This window comes from Branchiostoma belcheri, unplaced genomic scaffold, assembly GCF_001625305.1.
Source record: "Branchiostoma belcheri isolate BF01 breed outbred unplaced genomic scaffold, Haploidv18h27 scaffold60, whole genome shotgun sequence".
Lineage (NCBI taxonomy): Eukaryota > Metazoa > Chordata > Leptocardii > Amphioxiformes > Branchiostomatidae > Branchiostoma > Branchiostoma belcheri.
The window spans coordinates 823398-850275 of record NW_017804243.1 but is presented as its reverse complement, the minus strand read 5'-3'; the positions used below and the strand labels follow the sequence as shown (position 1 = coordinate 850275).

The following is a 26878-nucleotide window of genomic DNA, read 5'->3' as shown; positions in this document are numbered from 1 at the left end:
TTACTGTGTTAGTCTGCCTTGTTTACCACGTTTGGGCATGAGTCATCAGAATGGAATGCAGGGCATCAACCAATAGGCATGCAGCTTTCCTCTATACTTCTTGCTGATTGGCTGTTGGGATTTAACTTGATTAACACCTGCACAGAAGCATTTCCATACTGACAGTATGTCTGTATTCAAGTGTTTTGGTAGGTATTTCAAGCTTTCCTGCTCCAGCATTGGAATGCCGGGCATGGACGTTTTTTTTTTTATTTTGAAAATCAACAGGTTGCATTATGCAATTAAAAATCCTAACCAATAAAGTAGGGAATAGCTATCCAACTGTTGTTTTAGTTGTATTTTACTTCATATTATAGTTATATCAATGTAAATCATTGTTTTCCCTTGTGTTTCCCATTCTTTCCCTGCCATGTCGTAAAATGTGGTGAACCCATCGCTGTATTTGCTCCAAAGCAAATATTGGCCTTTCTAGTTTTGTATAGTTTAACATGATCACATCTTGAAGCCCAAATGTGAAATTTGTTGGGACTAAGAGAAATTGTACATTGTACATTTTACATGTCACCCAAAAATGTTGGCCACACCCTTTAGCATTGGGGCTTCTGCTTCATTACTGAAGAAATACATGATTGTAGGAGTACTGTTTGAGTAAGCCAACCTATAAACTACTAGATATAAAGATAATTAGGCCACCTTTTTCTATCACAAGCTTCAAGACAGTGCAGTTAAAGCCCAAAATTTGCATTCCTGTTTTGAGAAACCTATCCCAGGGACCAACCAGTGATGAAGGCTGACCAGCTAATCTTTTGTCCAGAGTGTCACGGAGCAAGCACAATGATCGCAGTCAATTAATCTTACCCAGGCTGACCTCATTCATCAGTGTGATTGCCATCTAATTGTGTGGACTGGTATATAGACTTCCCAATCAGCGCTGCACGTATACATGTACATGCGAAAATGAGTCAGAAAACGCGCATCCGCCATTGTTGTCACCTGCGTTGAACTAGACTTGCTGAACTGGGTGTTGTGTCGTGTGAGCTGTCTGACATCACACTGTTTTTATTGTCCTGAATTATCACAACGAAAGCAGCACGACAAAAGCCCGGTTGATGGGCTGTTTGTTTGACAAGACGGATAGACCCATTACTAGTGCTGGTGGGAATAGCCCGTGCATTCATTTATTTCGGCATGATGCATGGAATGTACGGGATAATTGCTGGGGGTGAGGGGAAGCCAGATCGATCAAATAACAAATGAAAATGCAAATGCCTTGGAAGTCCCGGCTATTGTTCAAAGTGTTTCTGATGAGGTTAAAAAACAGTAGTTTTTGCAAGTTTGTAGTGATGACCTGGATGACCTGGTGTAGCTGGAAAGGGGTGGGGTGGGGGGCAGAGGAAGTGGTAGCTATGACTGAGCAGTGTCACACATTGTATATGCCTGATTACATCTACAGTCAGTAATTTTGAGATTGCGGTACACAGCACGCAACTACCGCTCCATTGATAGATGGACAAGAATAGGTTAACACCCAATGATGACTTCTCATATTGTTATTCATGTTTATCATTAGTGGCTTAGAAATTGGATACTCCCTATGTTCTAAATCTTTGATAAGAGGATTAACTGAGTCTACATACGTCTCTTAAATTACAACTTTTAATGTCATTCTCTTCAGAAACATATTAGACACGATTGGCTGGTTCCTTGAAAACACAGTGTGAAATATACAGTTAAACTGTGGTTGGTCTTATTATCCCAAGTCTTAAAATGTATAATATGCTGCAGATATCTGATTGAAAAAAAACTTTAAAACTGTTCAGAGTCAAGGCATTGGCTGACAGGCTAAGGAACTAAAAGTGTTGTCTATTACACAAGTCATGTACTTTAACCTTGATGCCTGTCAAAACCTAGTATCACTAAGAGTTTGTGGACTATGAAACATCTATGTCTTAATATGTAGAATTCATAATACAATAACAAATAACAAATACACCTCTTCTCTAAGATACCGTATAATTCTAAGTATCCATCTTCTAGTTTCCCCTACATTTCTTTTCTATGCTGCAATGTATGGCCGAGACCTCAGCTTAGCAACAGTACACAATAACATTTGCTATAAATCATGCTGACAAGAAGCACTCAGATGCCATGGGTGTTGACTTTGTGTTCTTGTGAAGTTCTGTAAGTTCCTAGTATTTGCAATGTACTGTGATTCTGAAGGCATAATCTATGACATGATGTCAGATGTAACAAGCTGCCCATAGTTCAAACACAGACAAAGCACTATGACCAGAATTGACTCCAGTACAGTTGCATGTGTTTCAAGGTCATTCAGGACATGTTACAGACATGGTCTGGAAACAGACCCAGCAGGTGGTAGACAGGTGCTTTTCTTGTTGTACTTTCATCCGTGGTCATGCGTTTGGACTGCAACATCAATAATTTGTACAGTCACAATGAAACCTATGAATTTGTGACAGTTGGTAGTTGTTGCTCAGACAGACAGGATTAATTCGTATTCCTTTTTGAGCTTAGACAGGCAATTACAGAGCCATGATATCAAAGGCAGTTGCCCATTTAACATTTCATATATTGCAATATATATACTGTCTGATGGCTGTATCAAACGCATTCATGAAGTCAACAACAGTAGTTACTGCATCAGTTGAAACAAATGTGTTAGTGTCTGAGAGTGGTATCAGTCAGTTATTTATCTAGACTGCCTTTGTTGATACATGAATAAATAGTGAGTGAGAATAGTATTTTACCACTAAATGGCCATATATTCAGGAAGGGATGAAACTTCATTAGATTTGAAAAATCATAAGCTTTCCAGTGACTGAGTTTAAAAATAATGTTGATTCATAATACATGTACATGAAAATGTCCTACCATTGACATGATTTGGACTAAGTCTGAAACAAAGTGGTGGGAGTGTTGCTTTTAGGGGGACCTGATTTCATTCAGAGTCTTTTGGGCATGTAGAGAACCAGTTGTTTCCTGGCACTTGATTGGTCTTGAGCTGATGATAAACCTTCTGTAATTGGGTGGTTTGAAACATATACTGTAGATGGCAGTTATACCTCATTTAGATGTGCAAAAGGACTATGGGGTGTGCATCAACTTCACATTTCTTGAAATTGGCTATAATGGCTTTCAAGCTATCAGGAGTGTACATGTCTCTGATTTATGGGACAAAAAAGCCAAAATTGTACCATTTACTATTTAACTGAGTTAAGCTGTGGACTGGAAGGTCTCCAAACTTCTCACAGTCTTGCTGGCACAGTGATTGAGCTCCCCTTCCTCTGTCTGGAGGTTTGCCAAGTGCACTTTAGTCTTTAGATGTCTGTTCTACCTTATCAACCTTTATCTGAGGAGAGAACTGCTGTGTACGAAGTTCGGACTCAGTCTACTGAACTCTGCTTCCTTCAGACATTGGCTCCCTCCATCTCGGGGCGAAGTCAGCGGGCGGAAAACCCGAACTAGTCACAAACTGAACTGTATTGTTGCAAAGACTCAGCGCTACCGCAACAGTTCCATCCCATATATTGTTAGCCTACTAAATAAGTAATCGAGCGTACTCGGTTACGACCTTCCAGTTATTGAGGGGTAATTAACTGTCATGCCTTAATAACACGTATTGTTTAGTAGCCTTCTTCATGACCACTGTTTTACCTCGAATTCGTAATCTTAATATGTATCTTATCCAGCAATGTAAACTTATTAACATTTATAACTCTACTAGATTTTATCATATGTGTATATGTTTGTAATAGATGTTGTTCGATTTTAAAGCTTTTAATGGGTTGTAATTGTAAGTAACAGTGCAATTCAGAACCCCTGGGTTCTGCAAAACTGTTTTACGTCGTTATCAATAAACCAGTCATATATCTGAGGGTGTGTGTTGATTATAACATGTGGTCTCTGTCTTGGTTACCCAAATGTCACTGAATATTGATTAAGCAAGTCCAATGTTGTGAATATTATCTGCTCAATATCTAGCGTACTGGATTGACTCGACTTGACATATGATCTTGTTTTCAAATACACTAGATTTTAGAAAGATTGATATTGTTGACAAAGCTGTTACTAACGGTATTCATATATTTTACTCTAAGGTTTCTCGAATACAAATGATAGAGACTAGTCTACAGCATGAAGTGCACATTAAACAATGTAATTTATTTGTTTAGACTTTTATGTTATTCATATTCACTCAATATGCTGTCTGTATTTTTCCAGGTTGTATACAGGACTATCCAGCCAGCGGAGACAAACCTTGACCTCTCCTATCTGGCAAAGTCCAACAGCCCCAAGATGAAAGCCTACGGCAACCTGGAGTTCACCTGCAACGAGGTGTCTCCCCTCGACCCCGTGACCTTCCTCACGCCCGAGTCCTACCTCGAGTTACCGACATGGACGGCAAAGCAGACCGGGACGATATCCTTCGATTTCCGCACGAAAGAGGACAACGGCTTGTTGATGTACAACTTTGGAACTGTAGAGCAACCGGACTTCTTTGCCTGCGAACTCTTAGACGGCCATCTTTATGTCATGTTTGACCTTGGGTCAGGGCCGGTGAAGGTGAAGGCTACCCAGAAGCCCCTGAATGACGGAGAGTGGCATCACGTGGACATCCAGCGAGACGGCCTGAGCGGCATGGTCGTGGTGGACTCACGACTCAGCAAGTTTTCTGTACCCGCCGGTAGCTCCCAGTTAGGGCTCAACAGTAAGCTGTATGTCGGCGGATACGGCACCAGCTGGAGCGCCCTACAGCTGCCGAAAGAGATCTGGTCAGGCAAGCTGTACTACGGCTTTGTCGGTTGCATGAGGGACATCTACATGGATGGGCGCAGCCTGGATATAGCAGCGATCGCCAAGCAGCAGGGCGCAGTGGGTGTGGGGTCGTACTGCCGGCCCATGGTGGACCAGTGCAGCAGCAGGCCTTGTCAGCAGGGAGGGAAGTGCAAGGAGGGGTGGAACCGCTACATCTGTGACTGCTCCAAGACGGTCTTCTCTGGCAAGAATTGTGAAAAGGGTCAGTGTTCTTTCTTTAACTCTTTATCGAATATATAGCACAAGATACAACACAGGATTGAAAATGGCTTTCCCTGTCCCTAGTGCTGAAACAGTTACTGTTATGCTGGCATTACCATCCCTGCCCCTGTTATAGTGACAGACATTCACACAGACACTGAAGGTCTGTGAAGAAGTGTGAAAAGGTTCCGTTTTCTTTTTTTAATCTTTATCCAATATATAGCACAAGATACGACACAGGATGGATAATGGCTATCCCTGTCCCTGGTTCTGAAACAGTTACTGTTATGCAGACTTTGCCATCCCTGTCTCTGTTATAGTGACAGACATTCACACAGACACTGAAGTTAGCTTACTGAATGGGACCCACTTGCATGTCAAAATGTACAGCTTTAGAAGAGATTAGAACATTACAGTGAGAAAGAATAACAATTAACAATCATACAAAACTCAAGATAAAAAAACACATTTTATCTGCAAACATTGTCTTTGAAAAAGAGATAAATTTTTTTAAATATCATAATATAGACTACAAATATATCTACAAAAGATTTGTTTCTTCACAATCAATTTTTTTTCACAATCAATTTTTTTCACAATCAAAAAGAATCTGATAATATTGTTTATGCAAAGGCAATTTCTAGTATATGATATGGAATCCCATTATCTATCCACCCATTTGCAGGAATATTATGAGGAGGCCCCAGACATTATACAATACAATGTGTAGCTATGATGGTTTGAGAACAGGTGTATTTCAAAAGCCCACTCAGGGCAAATGTACATGTACATTATACCACAAAGGCAGACATTTTATGTCTCCCCACATAAATGGGAAACTCTAGTGATCCTAGGGGTCACATGACATACTGACGTAACAGCGATACGTCATCCCTGCCGTCACAAATTTTGCATCCACCGTGCAGCGCCCATCAGAGCAAATCATCCCCGCTCCTGTCAGTCAATTAACCCAGGGGTAACCTGATTCACCTGCAGCCGTGGAACAAGTGAATCCGTTTAGAACGCTTGTGCAAATTAGCTTACATCAAGTGTCGTGTAGAGTCATGTAGTGGGTGGGGGAGAGAGGACAGCTATAACAGCAATTATGTACAGTACTTTTGATCCCCTTTGCAAAAGTCTTGTGAGGATTGGTCAAAATGTTATTATTTTAGTGTCATTTCATCCATGTTGAAATTTAATTGTCACTGTCTTTGAAGGATTTGAAACATTTTATTCAATATATTGAATGGTACATCGGTGAAGGTTAGACATCCAAGTAATAAGATATGCCAAAAACTGTTTTTTTTGGGCATATTTTGAAGGATATTTTATGTCAGCAAGGACCAAGACACACACACACACGCACACACACACACACACACTGGTGTGGTGTCTAGACGCTTTAATTATCAGTAAAAATACAACAGCACTATCTTCAACCCCCATTTTCAAGTCTGCTGACCTTCAGAAGAACATAGCAGGAGCTGCCTCTCTACGCATTAGTTAGAAATTAAGGGCTTAGACATGAGCTGGACTGATGTCGGTGTGTGTGTGTGTGTGTGTGCCGGTGCATGGCTGCTGCAAGCCGATAAGCCTTGTACCATCAGAGCTGTAGGCAGATTACACGTGGTAACGACCACCGAACAATCAATACTCCAGTCCAGCGCACCTTAATGAGAATTGAATGAGATGCAAATGTGGTCACCTTTTTCTCTTGGTTTGGTACAAGTCAAAACTCCCGAGGCTATGTGCAAATGCTCCACGGGACGGGGCTACTGATGGATGACTGGGCTACAGTAATTGATCCGCATCATATGCCGGAGCAAGGCAGCTCCAAGCTTCAATCTTTCATGAGCCGTCAGCTCAGATCCAGTCTCAAAGTTAGCATTTCAAATCATCTTATCCTCCGGTTGTCAGCGTCGCAGCGGCAGCTTCACATATATCTGCATTGTCTGTTGTTGTTAGGTGTACAAACTTGAGACGAGCCGCCCGATTGGTGTGTAATGACTCCAGATCACCGTACCCTGATGGAGTAGTCTCTTAGAGGATTTGTCTCTAACAAGTTCTGACAACAACCATGGACTCACACATATGTAGTCTGACAGCTATTTCCATATTCACTCTTTGGGAGTATCAGAGAAGTCAAAACGTGGCGACTGCAGTTCTCCCAGTTTGTTGGTATCGTCCCAGCGTGAACTCCCTCTACCCTATCTTTTCCACTGGAGAGTTACGGTAGTAGCAGTGCAATGAACCAATGATGGATGGTTGTACCTTTCATGGTGACTTTGCTAGTGTAAGTCCCATCCATCAGAGAGGTTTATGGGTCAGTGCACGTTACTTGTTAGCAGTTATTCACGGCATTAGCAGTATCACTGATAACAGAGACCAAGGACAGTATCATAAACAACACGATGATGTTTTAGGGATAGCAATGATAACATTATGTATAACAGAGCCTCTTTAGAAACAAAATTATGAAAATCATAACTCATGAATTTTTTATATGAACTGTATAATTTGTTTCTTAACAATAAGACAGACATCTGCAGTTTAGAAGGAAGCTGTCAGGAGGCCCAAAGCTTCTTTCTGAAGTCCAAGACTTTCCTGGGCACAAACATCTTGCAATTGTTTATAAACTTAAGAGAAATACAGACTGTTCACCAAATGCTAAAATAGCCTCAAAGCTAATACTCATTGTCATTGTCCAAGGTCAGGACACAGACAAGAAATCAGGAAAATTCATCCCTGATGTACTGAAATATCACAAAGTGGTCTAGACTTGTTTCCTTTGTCATTAATATTCATTGAACAAAATTTGAATGTGGAGTGTACTCTTGCTGGTCTTCCTGGACAGCATAATAATTATTTTATTTTTATAATCGTTATCTTCTTTTTTCCTTTGATGGGAAATGAAGTTTCCCTTTGACGTCAATCACGATGAGATTAGGTAATTGCCTGTGTAGCATACATTCCCAGAAGATAATGGACCCTTTAAAGTCATGGCATTCATTTAAGTCCCTCCCTGCTTTGTACGTCATACGTAACCAAATACGGTAATGTCCTCCAGAAGGAGATACCTTTCCTATAATTCATGTTGCAAAATGAGATTTTCACCGGAAAACTCCCACACCTTCTATACACGTTGGCTTCATTTTCCGTCATCCCATATATATACATGCTCAGAGTCAAACACAAACCTATGCATGATAGTTGCCATTTCAGATGTATGACTTCCTTTGGCAGAAGGTCACGTCTCTTTGACTCCAACATGGCTGATTCAGCTGAGATAACCATGATCCTGACACCTCCGTGTGAAGCATCAACCTACATTGTGTGTTCGGAACTCTCCCTTGCACTCTGTAGCAAAAGATTTTAACTTATCGCTTCATCCGGCACAAATTTCCAAGGGGGGCAATCTCGGTTTTCAATGGAATGACGCATGTGCATTTAGTTGCGGGTGTGGAGATAGAAAAGTAGCATGATTCATGATGGTATCTCTGTGCATTCAGGTCAGCGTCCATGTGCTTTCATACGGGATTACCGCATTATGGGGATGACTGCTTGTACGTGTATTAGTCGGCATTAAAGTCTACTCAATGCCCTCACATGATTTTCCCATTTGCATTCAGTAGTCAATACTGCTGCATTTTTTTGCCAACTATTCGGATCAAAGATGGCCTGTGTCATTTGCAGTGACATGTAATATGATGGCAGCATCTAAGGTCTAGTAAGTCACTCATTATGCAATGATATTCATCGTGACAGCCTAAAAATATCTGAGCCACATCAATGAGATTTCTCCCTTGGAAGGTTCTGAAAGAGTTTAAACATCACCCCATGATCACCCAGGGTTCCCCAAGGACAACTTGATGATGCTCCTGTGTGGTTTCCACTTCCCTCGCTAGGACCCTTCCCGGGGTAGAGTAACAAGGATTGCCATCCTTCATCAGACATGGTGTTCCCATGAGATGCCTCATTTTGTCTGAAGTTTCTTTCTGTCTATAGAGCAGTCTATAGTTTTCCAGAACAGCACATGTCATTGCTCTGTTGCCCAATATGCACACAAGCACAGTCTGTCCTATTGAATTTTCTATGTGCAATGTACATGTGCCTTAGCTGTCAATCGTAATCCAATCTTTCGAATAAAAGTCAGACGTCATGAAAATAAGAACACATCGTCTTTGTACATTCGGTCTGCTCTTTTCTGACACTAACTTCCCCATGGTGATTACCTGATCTTGTGCTTGCTACAAAGCTAGCTCAGCCCCTTCCCTTGCTATACCTTTTCACAACCATTCCAATGGCTTGGTTGACTTGCTATACTACCAACATCAAGCACTTTTGAAGTTGAATCTGCTGTCTCCCCAAACAATCTGCCTTCTCTCCGCAGAATGCTGTGCCCTTCTCTTCACCTCTCTTTCACATAGTGCGGTTATTTCAGATTTGCCATGTACATACTACCAGCTTTTCAGTAGCTTGTGTTTGAGGTAGATGTAGATGGCATGCTTACCGCAGCCCTATGTGTTTTTTGATGGTTTTGATACATCCTTCACCTTCTCTTGAGTGCTATCATTGTAAAATTGCATATCCTATTGCCTTGAACTGTGCTACTGGTCCTTTTGTACCTTAAGTCTGCAGTAAATCACTGCAGCACAGGTTTTTCCACTGCAGCAGCTGCAGTTGTTGAAGATAATCCTTGCATCGAAGCACGACTCATGCCCATACAGGTACATACCGGTAATGGGGCATGGTGTTGACTTTGCAGCCGTAAATTCCCACTCACAAGGCAAAGGATCGTTTCTGATGCACGACTGCATCTTACATCTTGTCACAATGACCTTTTCTAAATTCTGTCATGCCTTTCAAATTGAACATCACAAGTATGTGATGATCCTTTGTAGGAATCTTTCCTGGCATGGCAGAGAATGGCATTCTCCGTATGCTGTCTAGTTATTATCATTGGGATGCATGTTGACATCCTAGATTGCATGCCAAGTCGCAACTCCAAAGAGGAAGATTGAAACACTGGAAAACTTGATAATCCAGCTTCCCTGGGGATTAGCAGCCCTAAATCCATTTTGCATTAAATCTGATGGATACATGCACATCAAGGTTTTTTTTTCCATTCGCATCAGCCAGAAAGCAGCCGATTTTGCAAGGTCAACCATCTCCGGCTTAGCTGAAAGGATTTTCGTGAATGAAGAAATGCTAAATACATTCCGGGAGGGTTGAATGGATATCATACTGACTGTGACAGGCGATCATTAAGCTGGGATGGGACTCTCAGTCGGGAAATGCGATGTGAAGAAAGGTCCTGTCATTTCTGGAAATGCCAGGGGAACCGGAAACCTGCTGTGATTCCGTCTCCCAGCAGAAGACGAAATGGCTCATTTGACAGTTGGAAATGGTAGCAGTAGTAAGATTGAATTTCTTGGTTGTCTTCCTTGTGGAGTAGGGTTTAGCGCAGACGTCTAAGGGATCCCCAAAAGTCATTTGCTGCCAGCAATGAGTGGAGGTGGGAAATCCTAACGTGACAGATCCATTTACTGTGTCTGGGATCCTAGCAGGGTTCTATTACTCGGGAACTTGAACCCAAGGAAAGATTGAGGTTTAGCGCAACTCTTGATGTTGTAATCATTCTTTACATGCAAGGCTTTTAGCATAAAACATGCCTATGCAATTTGTATGCAATTTTGGGCCACATCCTTCACGATAGGGGCCTCAAGGTAGTCCGCTCCTAGAAGGTAACGGAGAGTGTAATCACTTCTTAAAGTGGCTAAAGGGCAAAATACGTTTGGGGCACTATTTCAAGTTCATTGCTGGCCAAGTTTCAGATCCATGTCGCAGACTGGCAACTGGTAATGCAAGCAATTAATTACGTTGACAAGGAGGCACCACACATGTACGGGAATGTTCCTTACACATAATGGCCTCGTTCATCACGAGGCTTAGAAAAAAGTCTCCCCACACATACACAAAGGAAAGGGTGAAGTATTTATGTTACTGTCGTGGAGGGGATTACATGCAGCACTAGTTTTATGTGCAGTGCAGACAGGGTTGGAGATCAGGGACTAGTGCCGTTGATGCAAGAAGTAAATCACCAGGTCCTTCATACTTACGTGTAAATAAGGCACTGCACAATGCTAGGTTCCCCATATACATTTGTATTCATCTTGTGTGTCAAAAAGGCCCCCACAGAAAACCAGAATGCATGTTTTAATCTTACAAAGGAATGATTCAGCGATGTAGTTACCCAACATAGGAAGATAAACTGCATCTGCAGCTACAGCTAGTAGAATACCCCCAGGACAGTATTATCCTACTCAGGTACAGCCATGTTTCAGAACAATGCTGCAAAATGGGTCACTGAATTCCTTGAACAGGACTTTTTCTTTAAAAAAAAAAGTCTGTAAAGTTGTAGATTTAAAGAAGGTTTCTCTAAAAACAGCTTAGTTGCTTATGAATTTGAAGAGCAAGGATAATGTTAACTTTGACGAGTTTGACTGACAAAAGATTTCTCACAATAGTCTCTCACTGTCGTGTAGATGTAGACAGAAGTTTGACTGCCACTGTATGTTTTGACGAGGACCCAATAGGGCCCCAGAGAACAGCGGCCATGTTGGCAGTTGGGACAGTAGGGGAATAGAAAATGCCCGCCAATACAGTACCTCACACAGATCAGTATGGGTAACAATCCAACAGTGATGAACTTTGATACTGCTTGAACCCTTTATCTTGCAATTACTTTTAGATAGGGAGAAAATAACGCCTTCTATCAGCAGCTGGGATTCAAGGGCTTAATTCTGTTTGAAGATGGGGAAGCCGGGATGCAATTGCCGTTGCAGATGAATACAAATGACCAGCCTGTCTGCACCAACAGAATTGTTGGGGATGTTTATAGCTGTTGTATACTTAGTTTATGATGGTAGGGTGGTCTTGTGGTTAGAGTTGTTGGTTGTTGAATCGGAAGGTTCTGGGTTTAAATCCCTGGCCCCAGTATTGTACATTTGGGAAAGGAACTTTACACCAGTCCTATTTCCCCACTGACTCTGAAAATGAGTACCTAGCTTAGATTAGGGACCTAAGAGATCCGTGTTTGAGGAGAGACACACCTTGGGCATGTTAGAAATCCACCCCACTTATCGCAAAGAGCAGGGATGTCCCCGATGTGAGTGGTTCAAACCTTACAGTCTGGTCTCAGGCCTTGGGTTGACATCTCAAAAAGGTGATAGTCACCTGTTATGTCAATCCTTCCACAAATGCTGTAAATCCTAATAAAAGTAATAAATATTCTATAGCATGGTATTGAGTTTGTATAGCAGGACTGGAACAGCAGTCGTTCAAACTATACCAAAAATGCAAATTTCTCGAGGGTCTGTTACCTTAACAAGTCAATGTCTTCTTCAACAGAAGAAGCATTTTCATGACAAGTTACCCAATGCCTGAGCACTGCGCACTTATCATGGCAGCTTCATTCAAAGTATTATGCAGGTCGAGGAAGCAATCTAGTGTGTAACAATGTAACGATGATGGTTAAGTACAAGATGTGATTAAACAGTTGCTGAGCTGGCTGAAGTGAGGTAGAGCTCCGGGGAATAGGGTTCCATTCATGGCCATTCAGCACGTAGGATTGAGGAAAGGATGAGCTTGAAAGGAAGTTGTTTTGTCAGCATTTACCAGGTTCTGTGAAGGTGAATTGTAAAGCCTGTTCTGACTGGCACCTGCTGATAAGATTGTGTGGTGGTACCTCTACTCTGAGAAAACATGTAATTCCCTGCAGGGTGGATTTTTAAAGGAAAAGTTTCCATAGCAGTTCAAATTTCAATGTGTGCATCACTGACATGTACAAATGTACATTGTGTTTTTTCCATGATTATCATTGCATGGATGGTGTAATTTTGTTTTGAAAGTTTCAAATTTTATCAGGTAGATCCTCAGAACATCCTAAGGACTTGAAATTCTGTATTGTATGTAGAATCATTTCTGATTCGTTTTGAAAAATGCTACAAGCAAGACATTATCTAATTATACCTGTCCTTGGTGCTGAACATGATCCACACAGGCAAACATACAATGTATCTATTCCTCAGCACTAAGGGCAGGTGTGTTTGCGTTTGGATGATGTTCAGCACTAGAGACAGGTGTATTCCTGTGTGGATGGTGTTCAGCACCAAGGACAGGTACATTTGGAGTAATGTCATGTTTATAGCATTTTTCAACAAGAATCTTACCAAACCACTGATTCAGAAGTGATTCTACTGCAATACAGAAATTTTAAGTCCTTAGTAATGAGGATCTACCTGATAAACTTTGAAACTTTCCAAATAAAATTACAACATTGATGCAATGATTATCATGTAAACAATACAATTTACTTATTGTGTACCCAACTCTTCCAGTGATGCATTCTATAGTGAACTGTTATGCAAACTTTTCCTTTTAAGAGTGTTGTTGCATGGGCCTGTTACCTTGATATACCCAGAAGGATAAAAAGATATCATTTATAATTTTGAAAATGCTAATATTATCCTTGACAGGTAAACATGTACATTACAAGGCTTCCCCCTTTTATTGCATGACATTTTTGACTCAGAAAGAGCCATAAAGTTGGAAGATTGGAAAGTGCAGACAAGGTGGTTGTCCCCAGAGAAGCCGTTGACAGATTTTAAAGTCCTTCTGATTTTTGAAATGCTAATATTATTGACATTTGTACATGTGAACATATTGCACATGTTTGTAGCAAATCTTCCCGCTTTTATTGCATGACATTGTTGCCTCAGAAAGCGCCATAAAGTTGGAAGATTGGAAAGTGCAGACAAGGCAGTTGTCCCCAGAGAAGCCGTTGACAGATTTTAAAGTCCTTCTGATTTTGGAAATGCTAATTATATTCTGACAGGTGTACAATGTATGTAGCAAAGCTTCCCCCTTTTATTGCATGACATTGTTGCCTCAGAAAGTGCCATAAAGTTGGAAGATTGGAAAGTGCAGACAAGGTGGTTGTCCCCAGAGAAGCCGTTGACAGATTTTAAAGTCCTTCTGCCACATATTTTCCCCCCGTTCATTCCAACCGTCTGCCTGTGAAGTAATATTCTTCGACAGGGCACGTTGTCCCATATGGCCCCATGCTGTAAATCTCCATTACATAAAAACTGTTGCCATTTGAGTTTAAAGGACATCTTAGACGGCGATTTTTCATGACTTTAATGCTTTCTTGGTAGCAGGTTGCGTACCCACTGCTTTGTCCCGTGTGTTGACATGGCATCACGAGAAGGCTCCTGTAGAAAACGATGATAGATTATCGGCAGAACTTTCATCAGAGAAGAAGGGCTACTGGGAGCGATTACGTGACCTTTTTGTCCCCTGGTTTCTGAGCATGTCCTCCATTGATTTCCACCTTCTGAAGACCAATTTCCACATGTCGATATTTTACCCGCAATGACCAATCAGACTGCTGTAATGACCCATGTATAATCGTGATAAACAAGAAAACTGAACAAGGACTTAGAGTTGATCAATGGCAAACTATTTAAGGATTCCGAATCAATGAAGTGAAAGGGGAGGGGGGCTGCTGAGCTTGTTAGCCTCCGTCCCATGTTCTTTGCCAGTGGCGCTTGTTTAGGAGGGAAATTCCAGGCACACGGCGATCAATACTAATCAATATCTGCAGCCAGGCACACCACTTGGACATGCAAGTCGGAGGACGGCAAGCCGGCCCAGCTAGCCCGAACCGCCACTGTCGCCGCTCCACACTGCATCAAATTGCTTAGTCTCTGGTTTTCACAATGAAGCGAATCGCAGCGTACATGTATTTTATCACATTATGAGGAAGTGAATCAAGGAATGTCTGTAATAAAAGGCAATCCCTCGGCGCGGCGGCCCGTAATGACGGGACTTAATTTCAGGCCTGGCGTCAGCCTGCCTGGGAAGGTATAAATTTTTCAGGGGGTGATAAAATAAGAATGCTTTTCGGAGTGTACCACCCATAAGCTGCTTGAGATGCGTGAAGTGGGAACTGCTGGGGACAATTCTTATCTTGTAGGGAAAATGTTGAGATAAAATCCTTTCAGACTGAATCAGTACCTTGTGTGCATGATAGTACATGCAAGATAGCTGGCCATTGACGTATGTCTCCACAAAACGAATCTAGAGAAATGCAGGAGTTCAAACTATATCTCTACTCCAGGTTCCATAAATACATATTTGCCAGATCCACTTCAATCTGTACAGTTGTAGAGTACAGTAACTGTACAGTCTGTAGTTCCCAGTTGAATATAGATGTTTACGCAGATTGTGACACCACACAAAATGAGGCAGACTAGTATTCATCTTATCATGGGAGTTGTACAATGTTCTTCAGTGTAGAGCCCTGAAGTCTGGTCCCGTGATGTCTGGAATAACTTGAGGCATTGACTCATTTTTCATGAAATCATGATTTATACAAAGTGATACCTTCAACCATACTTGCTTGAAGCTAGAGTGTACATGTACCAGGAGCAAAATCTAATTGTATATGCGTACAAGAATTTCCATAAGGTTGCTTTTCATAGTTTATGCATGAGGTTTGGTAAATTTTCTGCGATGAGTTAGAATATCTGATTCAAAGAAGTAAGTTAATATTCAGTGTTGACAGTTATTCAGAAATGGCTAATTCTATATACTGAGGAAAATCTATGAAACATGATATTGAACTGAAATAGCGTAACTGTCATTCAAAAGCCTTTTGATTAATAGTCACCAAGCATGTTCAGTCTTTTGATCAACATGTAGCTGAAATTATAGTTTGCCTTTTATTGGATGTAATATCAGTCTCACAAATTTGATAGGTTGATATTGAAGCAATATTGGAGACTGACATTCACCTCTTATCTTGTCATAAATTTTGATGATATGTTGCAAAAAGGAGCAATTGTGCAGAACACTAGAAATAGCATTGTAGCGACACAAACCATAAAATATTACTAGAGGAAATGCCAAATGTTACACCCCTTATTGTTGATGATTCACTCTTCTTGGCTTGTTACCTCCTTGTCTGGAGGTTTTGTTTTCAGACATTGTGTCTCTGTGTTTGATTGGTTACACATGTTAGACATTTTGGGCACACCAACAGGAAGTTAGGTCAACGGTCCTAGAAAGGTTCCAGAAAGGGTTATTTCATGTTTTCCTTTTCCAGTTACATGGATGCCTCTTGCTTCAGTGGGACAGAATCAGCTAGAAATTCATGATTATGATTAAAAAGACAAGATTATTTTAAAAATTCTTAATATCTTAAAGAGATCTTTGATTCCTTGTTTGTTGATTCATTGTTTGCTTTTTTGTGGTCAATTATTCCTTCCACCCAAGCCCAAACACATTCAGGCTGAGATCTCACACATGGCTTTTGTCATGACTTCCGGTCTATTTTATTTTCTTTTGAGGCCATATTAGAAGTGCACTTAGTCTTTACAATATCTGCCATAGACGTTGATGCATGGCACTTTCAGACTGCATTCATGAGCAAATTCTCTGGAGGCAAATCCGTGTTGCATCTGCAGTATATCTCCCCGGCACTTAGATATGCATGGAGCACGGAGCTGTCTGAATGACCCCGAATGTGCCAGTAGTTCACTGAGCAGATGCTGTCAGATACATTTTTGAAAGATTTGCAGTGCAATTTGTTGAACTTTGAATGCTTTAACCAACTAGAAAGGCTGACATTTGCTCAGTAGCAAATACAGCATATTTCAGTCCATCTCACCATAAAAAGTGGGCTGTCCCAAACTCACACTTGTGTAAAAGTAGGATATTTGCTGGAAAGGGTATTTGCCCATTCTACTCCATACCAAATTTCAGGTCATTTGGCCCCAAAATGAAGATGTAGAATCCATTTAACAAACTGGCAGGAGAAGGAGAGGAAGAAGAGAAAGATACATGAAAAAAAAACAATATATTATTTCTGAAATGTAATGACAGATTTGCAACCAAATTGTATGGACATATTGCGGACACACAAAGTAGGGGATGCAGGAGTTTGATTTAATTTACAGAATTTTGTCAGGTCTTCTTTGGTTCTTTTACACAAACATAGTTTTTATTCTGCTGTCGTAATGTTTGCAATCTTCAAAGCCCTTCCTATGGGGCTATCTTTCCCCCACTGTCTCAATCAGGTCAATCCCCATTTCAACTTAGGTGATAAGAAACTGTGGCCTTAACTCAATCTCAATCTCAATCAACTCCAGAGATTGCAGACTCAGATTTCCCATTCTGATTATTGAGATTACAGCTGCAAATGGGGCAGGCAGCTTCCCTGTCCAGTACATATTGAACGTAGAGATTAATTCATGTGCTTTAGATGGCCTTGTGGTTATGGTTGTTGACTCAGAATCTGAAGGTTCTGGGTTCAAATCCCGGGCAGACCCCAATGTTGTATCCTTGGGAAAGATACTTAACACCCAGTTGTTCACTTGACTCAGGTGAAAGTGAGTACCTAGGTTCAGTTAGTGACATCTTCTGGGACATAAAGCAAAGGTCCCATGTTTGAGGGGGCTTTAGGCATAAGCCTCAAGTGCTAAACCTCTACAAGTAAAAGAACCCAGCACACATATTGAGAAGAGCTGTACCAAAGCTGCATTTTTCTACAAGCTACATTACCTCAATTGGGGATGGCTGCTTTACACTTTTACCTCCGGGTTGTTGTCCTCGGTGCTGAAACTATTGCTGTGACTACAACTTCTTTAGTCCTGGAAAGCTTCTTTCTTTTTACTGAAATAAGGTTGAGTTCAGCTTCTGTATCGATGCACAGCTTACCGACTACTTTACTTTCTTACCTCGGATTTTTGTATTGATGCAGAGCTGATTTTTTTGTTCAACATGAATATACAGTTTCTAGTTTGTGGAAAAAAATTTCTCTTCTAGTATTAATATACATTGGGGCTCATTTTGGTCTTCAATATACATTGGGGTTGTGCAAAGCCAAATGCTTTACTTCTCAGTTGAGGATGACTACTTTACTTTTTACCTCAAATTTTGGCACGCGGTTGTCTTTGGTGATGAAACTGTTGCTTCGACTACAACCTTAGTCCTGGAAAACTTTTTCTTTTTAATGAAATCAAGTTGATTATAGATTTTGTTTGTTGTGATATTTAGGCATAGTTCATACATTTTGGTCAACTCATATAGGCAGTTTTTTCTAGTCTGTGGGAAATTATTTTGAGGTGTTTATATAACATAGGGTTTTGTGCAGCAATGTTTTTCCAGACAAGTTTGAAAGGTCATATTCAACAGCCTATGCTTCTATACGCCTTTTAATAAATAATTATCCCAAGTCCAACTAGCTTGAAAAGTTCTTATGTATGCCTTTACATCACATTGCATGTGAGTTACATAGGATTAACAGTTACTTTATTGAAGGTCTGTAATAGAGAACGGATTTTGTCAGGTATCCAATCCTGTAGCAGGCTGCTAGCGAAGCTCAAGTATAGCTTTAACCTTCATGGATGAAAGCGCCGGTACTATGGCTTCAGGCCATGCTGGTTCATTCAGTTCATGCTGGTTCATTCAGTGTCTAGACTTGTAATGCTGGTGGCTTAATGTACTGTAAAATGCTTTTTAAATTGGCAAGACTGAATATTAGCAATTTTGGAGTGGAAAAAGTAATTTCACAGAGCTTTAAATTTGTGAAACAAGTTTTCTCTGGCTAGCTGATGTGTATCTTTTCACACACTCTGCGGGATGAATTCTAGGGATGAAGAAGTACAAAGTAGATGTAACAAAAACCCAATTTTCCTTACTGAAGTGCCTAGAAGTCCAGCAGCCAACTCTGAAAGTATCTAAGTTGACAGGCAGGCTTTTAAACTATATGTGACAGTGATACAGTCAATGTAATAAAGAAACAAGCTGACTACTGGTTTTAAGCTACCAGTACCATTTCCTAGACTTACCATATATGTAAACTAATTATTCATGAAAGAAAATACACAAGTCTCTCTCTTCTGCTGTCACCTTCAGTGTGAAAAGGACAATAGCACATCTCCGTGTATACAAAGCAAGTCCTGTTGCGGATGACAAATTGTCCTTTCAATATTTCATAACCCTCATTTCCCAAGTGGACAGAGGCAAGACATGCACCTTTCTATGCTCCCCTCCCGTCTGTTGCCATGCCCTTTACTTCATTTCTTTGTTTGTTTGTTTTGCATAACCAGCACACCGCCTGTAGGCGTAACACAGCTGGTGTGGATTTGTACACTATGTACATGCTCCGGAAGCCCGGACTGTAAGGTTGGGACCACTCACACTGGGAAAGAAACCTACTCTACTCTTTTCAATAAGTGCCGTAAGATTTTAACATGCTCGAGGTGTGGCTCTCCTAAAAGGGGGACCTCTGGCTTTACTAGCCTGTGTTACACAAGCTCTTTCAGCCGGAGGTCAATGACCCCCACCCCATGGGGGGTGGCAACCTTAGGGCGGCGGCCGCCAGGAGCGTGATTTAGTCAGGCTGTGGCTTTACATCCCATCTGTCTTTAACAGAAGCTAGGTACAAGTCATTTTCACCTGAGAGAGAATAGGTGTAAAGCATCTTTCCCAAAGACACATCAGAGGGGCCTACCAGGGACTTTTTTTACAGGGATTATGTTGTTCCTTTACATTTATATGTATCCTTTTTCTAAACTAGTACACTGGGTGTGGTCACTCCCGTGGAAGACGTTAATATGCACTAGGCCATACCAATTTCATTTGTTGGCTCTTGGCTTTTTGCAGGAAATCGACAGTGGGTGGAAGAAGAAAATGAAAAAGAAAAACAGGCTTAGTCACCCTGTATTATAGCCACCAAATGTTACCATACAAATGTACAGTGTAGGAGGCATACCAAAGTCAACATACTAGGCTTTTTTATAATTCAAACAATGCATTTTTAGTCAAATTACTGCATTGATAAATGAAACTAACTGCAACAACTACATTGTAAGAAGAAAAGGACTTCAACTGTTTGGTGCTATAAGATTTCACCATTTTGTGGTTGATTCAGAACCTGACTGGTATACATGTAGTTTTTTTTTTCAAATCTAAAATAAAAACCAGTCCAAAAAACCAAGAAAGTGAATTGGTGTAGGCTTGACAACTCTTATGTCCCCCTGCCATGATCGTTAGAGAAACTGCAAGTGAGGATGTGATAAGACTGCTAATCTGACATGATATCATCTAACGATTTATGACCAGGGGAAGGTCAGGGCTGTCATTAGTAGAGCTCAAATCAGAAAATATATTCCAGCAAACTTGTCTGGCTGTTAAGGCTTGTTTCACAGTGTGCAAAATGGTGCTCTCAATGAGAACAAGTCATTTGAACAGATTGGGATTTGATTTGTTTATTTGCACAACAGATATACAACAAAATACATAATCAAATAATAAAAAACGGACAAATATGCCGGGGGAGGCCTGAAACCTTAGCAGTTTTTTTTTAATATTATTTGTGTCTTTGTTAGAAGGAAATGCCTGGCTGTAGCCTCTTCTAGGCTTTAGAAACGGCTGAAAAGAGTAGAAATTGGCCAAATAAACAGATTACATGCCACGAGAGTTGGTCCACTAAGGCCACACCAATTGAATTTGTTGGTTCTTGGATTTTTTCAGAAAAAATATGAAGCGACAGGGGGAAAAAAATAAAAATAAAAACAGGTCTAGGCATCCTATTATAGGCTTAAATGCTACAAAATGAGCCATGAAGTTAACACAAAAGGCTGGGTTAAAATTTAAACATTGAATTTTGAACTTTTAATCAAACCACTGCAATGTTAGATGGGAAAACTGTAACAACTAGGAAGAAAATGACTTTCCTCAACTGTTGGGGGCAAAATATGAGCATTTTTCAGTTGATTCAGGACCAGAATCAATTTTTTTTTTTGCAAATCAGAAAAAAACGAAGAGGCGAATCCGAGAACCAACAAATTAAATTGGTGTGGCCTAATTTAAAAAGTACAGTTAGCTGAAATTTCTGCTCCTTCCAGCAGTTTCTGCATGACGGCTGGTAATGGCTGTTGCTGTCCCTCCATATTGTTTGAAATCTTTTGGCAACAACTTTAAGATTAAAATTCAGAATGTGCCAGCAGGGACGGAAGATGATGACTTCATTCATTCTTTACAGAAAGTTATTATCTTCGACATGCCACCTCCTATATTAAGGGCACATGTCATTCAGAAGAGAATGCTCCCACAGAAGTCCTTGTCACCTTGAACCGAAGAGTTCAGCTCGTTTGGAAGTTACCAAGGTCAAATATTTCCTGGGGTGGGTGACTCTAATTGCGATTCGGGCCTTTCGGTGACCTCATATAGACTGCAATCACTTTGTAAGGCAAGAGTACTGAAAACTTGATATAATCACTCTAGGGACATGTCTTTATCCTTTTTTTATTAGGAACACTGGTACATCGTCAAGGCAAACTCGCGTGATTAGAGTTTGAACATCTCACTTACCAGTATACAAATGGGCTTTTTGTTAAGATGAAGTTTTGGCTCTCTTTAATCTAAAGTAAAACATGGCAAGGTTTAAAATGTCTATATTATGTAAGAGCATCAAAGCCTTATTGATAGTCTGATTCAGTCAGTCATCTAATATTTAGAGAAGTTTTAGTATTCTCCATGCTGATGCTGTAGTTGGGTCACTGTCCTCAAGTCCAGGCTCACTGCTGTGTGAAATTTGTCTGTCAGTTTTTAACTTGGATGGACCATTACTTTGCAGCAGTACATCATATCAACGTTGACTGAGTACCCAGAGAAGCACACGACATGTTTCGTTTCTTGTGATATTAAATACATTTATCAAGGCGCAGAGAGCAAGGTGGTACAAAGTCTTCATACGTCAGCTATGCTATCAATATCACGAGTCTTCGCATGGAACACAATTACTTAAGCTTAAGAGTACACACAAGTACAAATTTGGTGTCAGAATGTGGAAGGTCCGCCTTTGAAGAGGGCATGTGATTGGACGGCAAAGGATTACGTCTGCAGCCTGTGAACTTTCATCTCATGTTAAATTGATCCCTACGTTCTTTCTTCTTGATCAACACTCTCCAAAGATACCAGTTTTTCAAGACACTTTGACATCTGGGCTTGAAATACCTGCACATGCAGAATAGTAAAGGTAAAATTGGAACTGTGTACTAGGCATTTCTGATGTCTACCTACACCTAACCTGCACCATGACATAACCAGCTCCAGACACTGTTGGAACATTATGACCAGTGGTGGTCAAAAACCACCTTGCATCGTTAAAGTACCATCATTAAAGACAATTGAGAACTTTGGTAATACCAGTCACATTTTTCAGTTTTTTGATGATTAGAACTAAAAGGCAAAAAAAAAACGATGCATGTTAAACTTGTCTGCCATAGGTACATGTAATTTTGAAGGTTGCCTGCACCAGTGTAGATATGCAGGAAAAAGTATTTCGATCCCTGACATCTATTCAACCAGACAGAAAAGGAAACTGATGTTGGGGCTAATCCCTGAAGACAATGCTTATATCTTTTTGTGACTTCCTTTAGATATCTGCATGTGTCTCTCACAAAGGGTTTCCCCTGGATCACATCCTGTCCAATGTTGAGATGTCTGCTGTTACATCAATGTTTAAGTATCCTGAGTGTGATTCTCTCATACAAGGCCAGCGTAGCAGATAAGCAGCTCATGTAAATCTAGAACAGTTAAGAATGGTTGGATTAACATTGTTAAAGAAGTCAATCGGAAACAAGGAAAAATTCTAGATGTGTCTGTCAATTGCAGAGTTTTAACAATTTTAGAATATGAAAATTTTCAACGAACCCTTATATATTATGCTTATATACAATTTAGGAAGAGCAAAATTGTGCAACCGACAGAAAATGCAGAAAATTTGTTTTTTTTATAACGTTTGTTATGCAAAATTTATTCTTTGGTAAGAAATCTAATAGTTCCTGCTTTAAATTGCCTATTTTGCTATTTTTTCTGGTGTACATGTACATGCTGGTATATAGCAAAGAACTGCTGCTGCAGTAATTGAGTCTTCTGCTAGATGGCTCTTTACACTTGGTGTCCCTTCTTACATTGAATACCTTTGATTGAGACTGTTTTGTTTTGATTTCATTGTCTTCGTCAGAAGGACTATGAAATTGTCTCGCCGGAGTGTGGGGAACTGCGGATTTTGCGATATAACTCTGGAAGGCATGATTCGACGTCCATGATTTTTGGCAGGCATATTACCGCTGTTGAGGCCGAAGTCAAGTACAAGTTTCGGCTTCGTGGGGGGTCCGTGCGTCACGTTAGTGCACCTTTTGTGTCTGTGGCTTGTTAGCAAAATAACTCAAGTATTTGTAAAATGTTGATTATAATTCTTGGTGTGGTGCTTACTATTGTCGGGACCAAGGTTAAGTTCGTTACTGAGCTTCGTGGGGGGTTTCGTTGTGGCTACAGGGGGCATTTTGTTAATTTTTCTTGTGAGCAGGATATCTTTTGTATGTGTGGATGGAAGTTAATGAAATTTGATAGGCATATTACTGTCGTGGTCTCCAAGATTGAGTTCAAAGATGAGAGTCGTGGAGGTCGTTATGTCCCCGTAATAGGACCTTTTGTGTTTAGAAATCCCCCACCTACATCTGCTTGGAGACAGCCGACAGCTGGATATAGCCCGGGAACCCCATAATGGGTTGGGATCAAATGACGTTACATTGAGGGATTGTACTATAACTTCAGCAGGGGGAGGATAGGTTGGACATATGTCAGGTTATTTTCTACGGCCACACCAAGTAATTGCTATGGATGACGTCCACTGGAGACCTTAAATCTAATTACCTTAAATTTAAGGCAAGCGCGCAATAAAAACACGAAGGGCCGAAAAACGAGATGCCTAGATTTGGAATATACTAACTGTAGAAGTACAAATGTTAGGACACAAAGAACACAAGGAACAAGTCTTCTATTTGTCATAAAGACAAATTAACAAAACAGCAGTAGTCACCCTGTTCTGATTCTTTCCTTTATAACATCTTCTCTTATTATATTTTGCGGCGCTGTCGTGACACTTTCAACACAGTAAGAATTTCTTGAACGTTTTTTTTCCACTAAGGCCACACCAATTTAATTTGTTGGTTCTCGGATTGGCCTCTTCGTTTTTTTCTGATTTGCAAAAAAAAAAATTGATTCTGGTCCTGAATCAACTCAAAAATGCTCATGTTTTGCCCCCCAACAGTTGAGGAAAGTCCTTTTCTTCCAAGTTGTTACAGTTTTCCCATCTATCAATGCAGTGGTTTGATTAAAAGTTCAAAATTCAATGTTTAAATTCTAACCCAGCCTTTTGTGTTGACTTCATGGCTCATTTTGCAGCATTTAAGCCTATAATTAGGATGCCTAGACCTGTTTTTATTTTTTTCGCCCTGTCGCTTCATATTTTTTCTGAAAAAATCCGAGAACCAACAAATTAAATTGGTGTGGCCTAACAGTCCAAACTCAAATAACGTGGGGGGGGGGCTAACACGGGTGACGACGCATCTGTATAATCTGCGGCAAACCGTTTCAGGGTGTTCTGTACCATAAAAATAGTACAGAGATTCTTTTGTTCTTTAGACCAAATTGATTATTAAAAAGAGTGAAGAATACGCATGTTAATTTCTCTAGAACGATGTACCTCTGACGAAGACATGAGATCTCCGACCTCTAGTTTCTATTAGATTTTGTTTTGATCCAATATAATCTTTCAAGGGAAATCTGTGAAACAGACAATGTATTTGAGAAGTCCGTGAGAGAAAAGCGTGGGCTGCTCGGAGCCACGCGGCCATAAAAGGAAGAGTGGCAGAGATTGGCTGCTTGACCCCGTCCATTTCCTGATCACACGGAGGCCCTGCAGGGGCTGATGGGAACTCTTCCGCAATTTGTGTCAATCACCTGGGATTCCGAGCCTTATGCCTTATCACTTCTGCCTCACAGGCCAGGATCGTTTCAATCCTTGGCTCTTAAATGTTTTCATCTTTTCTATTAAAAAAGAGAGAACAGGGACCCCCAAGCAGGTGGTTTTAGGTTTGAAACACAATGCTGTTTGCAGTTAACTCAGTCATGAAAACATTTAGAAATCACCATTATTGCACATTAGAAGAGGTCCCCTTTATCATATATAATACTTATAGTGAAGATGGCTGAGTTTATGCATTAGCAGCTAATGTGCATGGCTTATGTGATACATGATAACAGTTTGTAGTTTCCACACAATAGCTATGGTTTTCGTCTGTTGGAACTGACTAACCATTGCTACTGCTGTGAAACAGCATCACCATGATGTTCTTTTGTTTTGCAATTCTTTATTTTTTTTGCAATTATTTTGTGTTTTTCATTGTTGATTTCTGACCTCCCCTATTGATTTTGAATTTACCTTAAGTTATTATTTTGTAATCTTCATAAAATACTGATTGTACAAGCTTTGTTATTTATGTTTCATTTTATTATGTCATGTTAACCCCAGGAAGAATAGTGCTTAAACTCTAATGGGGGTCGTAATAAATAAATAAATAAAAACAAACAAACAAATTCTTATGAGCCCCAAATCTTTCAAGTGCATGTACACATACATGTCATGTACATGTAACATTTAGCTGTACAATATATTTATCTACAAATGTTACAATTACATTAACTCTAAGATTTGGTGTTCTTCGTATACCTGTAGTATTGATTAGTTTTTTTTTAAATCTTTGTTCCCCTCTAAGCCATTTTCTTGTCTTTTTGACAAGCTCCTAGTTTTTCTGTCCTAGCAGTGATTGATCAGCTGGCATCCTATAGAGGAATACAGGTGCCAACATGGCGTAACTTGTGGACAGAATTAAATCAAAGTCTGCTGCCTACAGGGCAGACATTATTCCACGAGCTGCCAGCGACTGGCAACCAGCTAGTATCATTCTGAAGGTTCAAAGATCAGTTACAAGCATCAGAGCCTCTTATATATATATCACATATACATGACTTGTATATAATACATGGAACTGCAGTTTTGCATACTATCAATTATCGGTTAATGTAAAAACATGCACTGGTCGATATTTGCCAATACCTACATTTTAGATAGCAAGGCTTTATTTTCTGACTGACTGAATTTTAATGCTCCTGTTACAATATTGAACAAAGATGTAATCTCCAAGCAGATCTTACGGTGGCCAGGCAGTATCCATTGGCCAAGGAGTAACTATTAGCCACTTCAGTGGATTCTGCTTTTCTACCATAGGATCTGCTTGGAGATTACAAAATAATATACACTTGGTAGGTATGTAAAGATGGTAAATGTTACACAATCATGTATACAATTGAACTTTTGATTTTATCAATCTCTTATCCCTATGTAATTGGTGATATTACTAGAAAACTACATGTATATCATGAATGGAAGTCCTGCCCAGCATAATAAGATTTGGATGAAACCAACATACCATCCAGAATGGTTATAAATCAGTAGCTCCAGACTCTGACATCACAAGTCATGAACAGAAGGCAGACACAGGCTACATACATGTACGGCCTCCTCATCTGTCATAATGCAGGGCTGACAACCTCACCTGGCTCAAGCCAGGGTTTGGCAGGGGTTTCAGGCCTTGTGATCTTCTGTTGAAGATGATAGAATTTGGTGGGAAATATTACTCACCTGGATAGCTGAGAAGATTTAGTTATGATGCAAAGGTGTGATGTGTAGTTTATACTGTATTACAAGATTGGCTACATTTTGATTCTTTAGGAAGGATGGTCCAAGAAAGCTGAAACAAGGCTTCTAAAAGATTTTTTTTAAAGTTTGGAAGACTGAACTACACGTAGGTACTAATTAGGTTTAAAGAACGCGTACAGTCAGAAGTATAATGGCTAGGTG

General features: G+C 40.3%; 1 protein-coding gene across 1 annotated transcript in view; it reads left to right on the top strand.

The window, feature by feature from the left end:
* Window positions 1-26878, top strand: part of LOC109482715 (neurexin-3-like) — a 93491-nt gene that overhangs the window by 53133 nt on the left and 13480 nt on the right. Inside the window, exon 14 of the mRNA XM_019785534.1 lies at window positions 4243-5038. Within this exon, the coding sequence (XP_019641093.1) occupies window positions 4243-5038 (796 nt within the window). The remainder of the gene's footprint in view (window positions 1-4242; window positions 5039-26878) is intronic.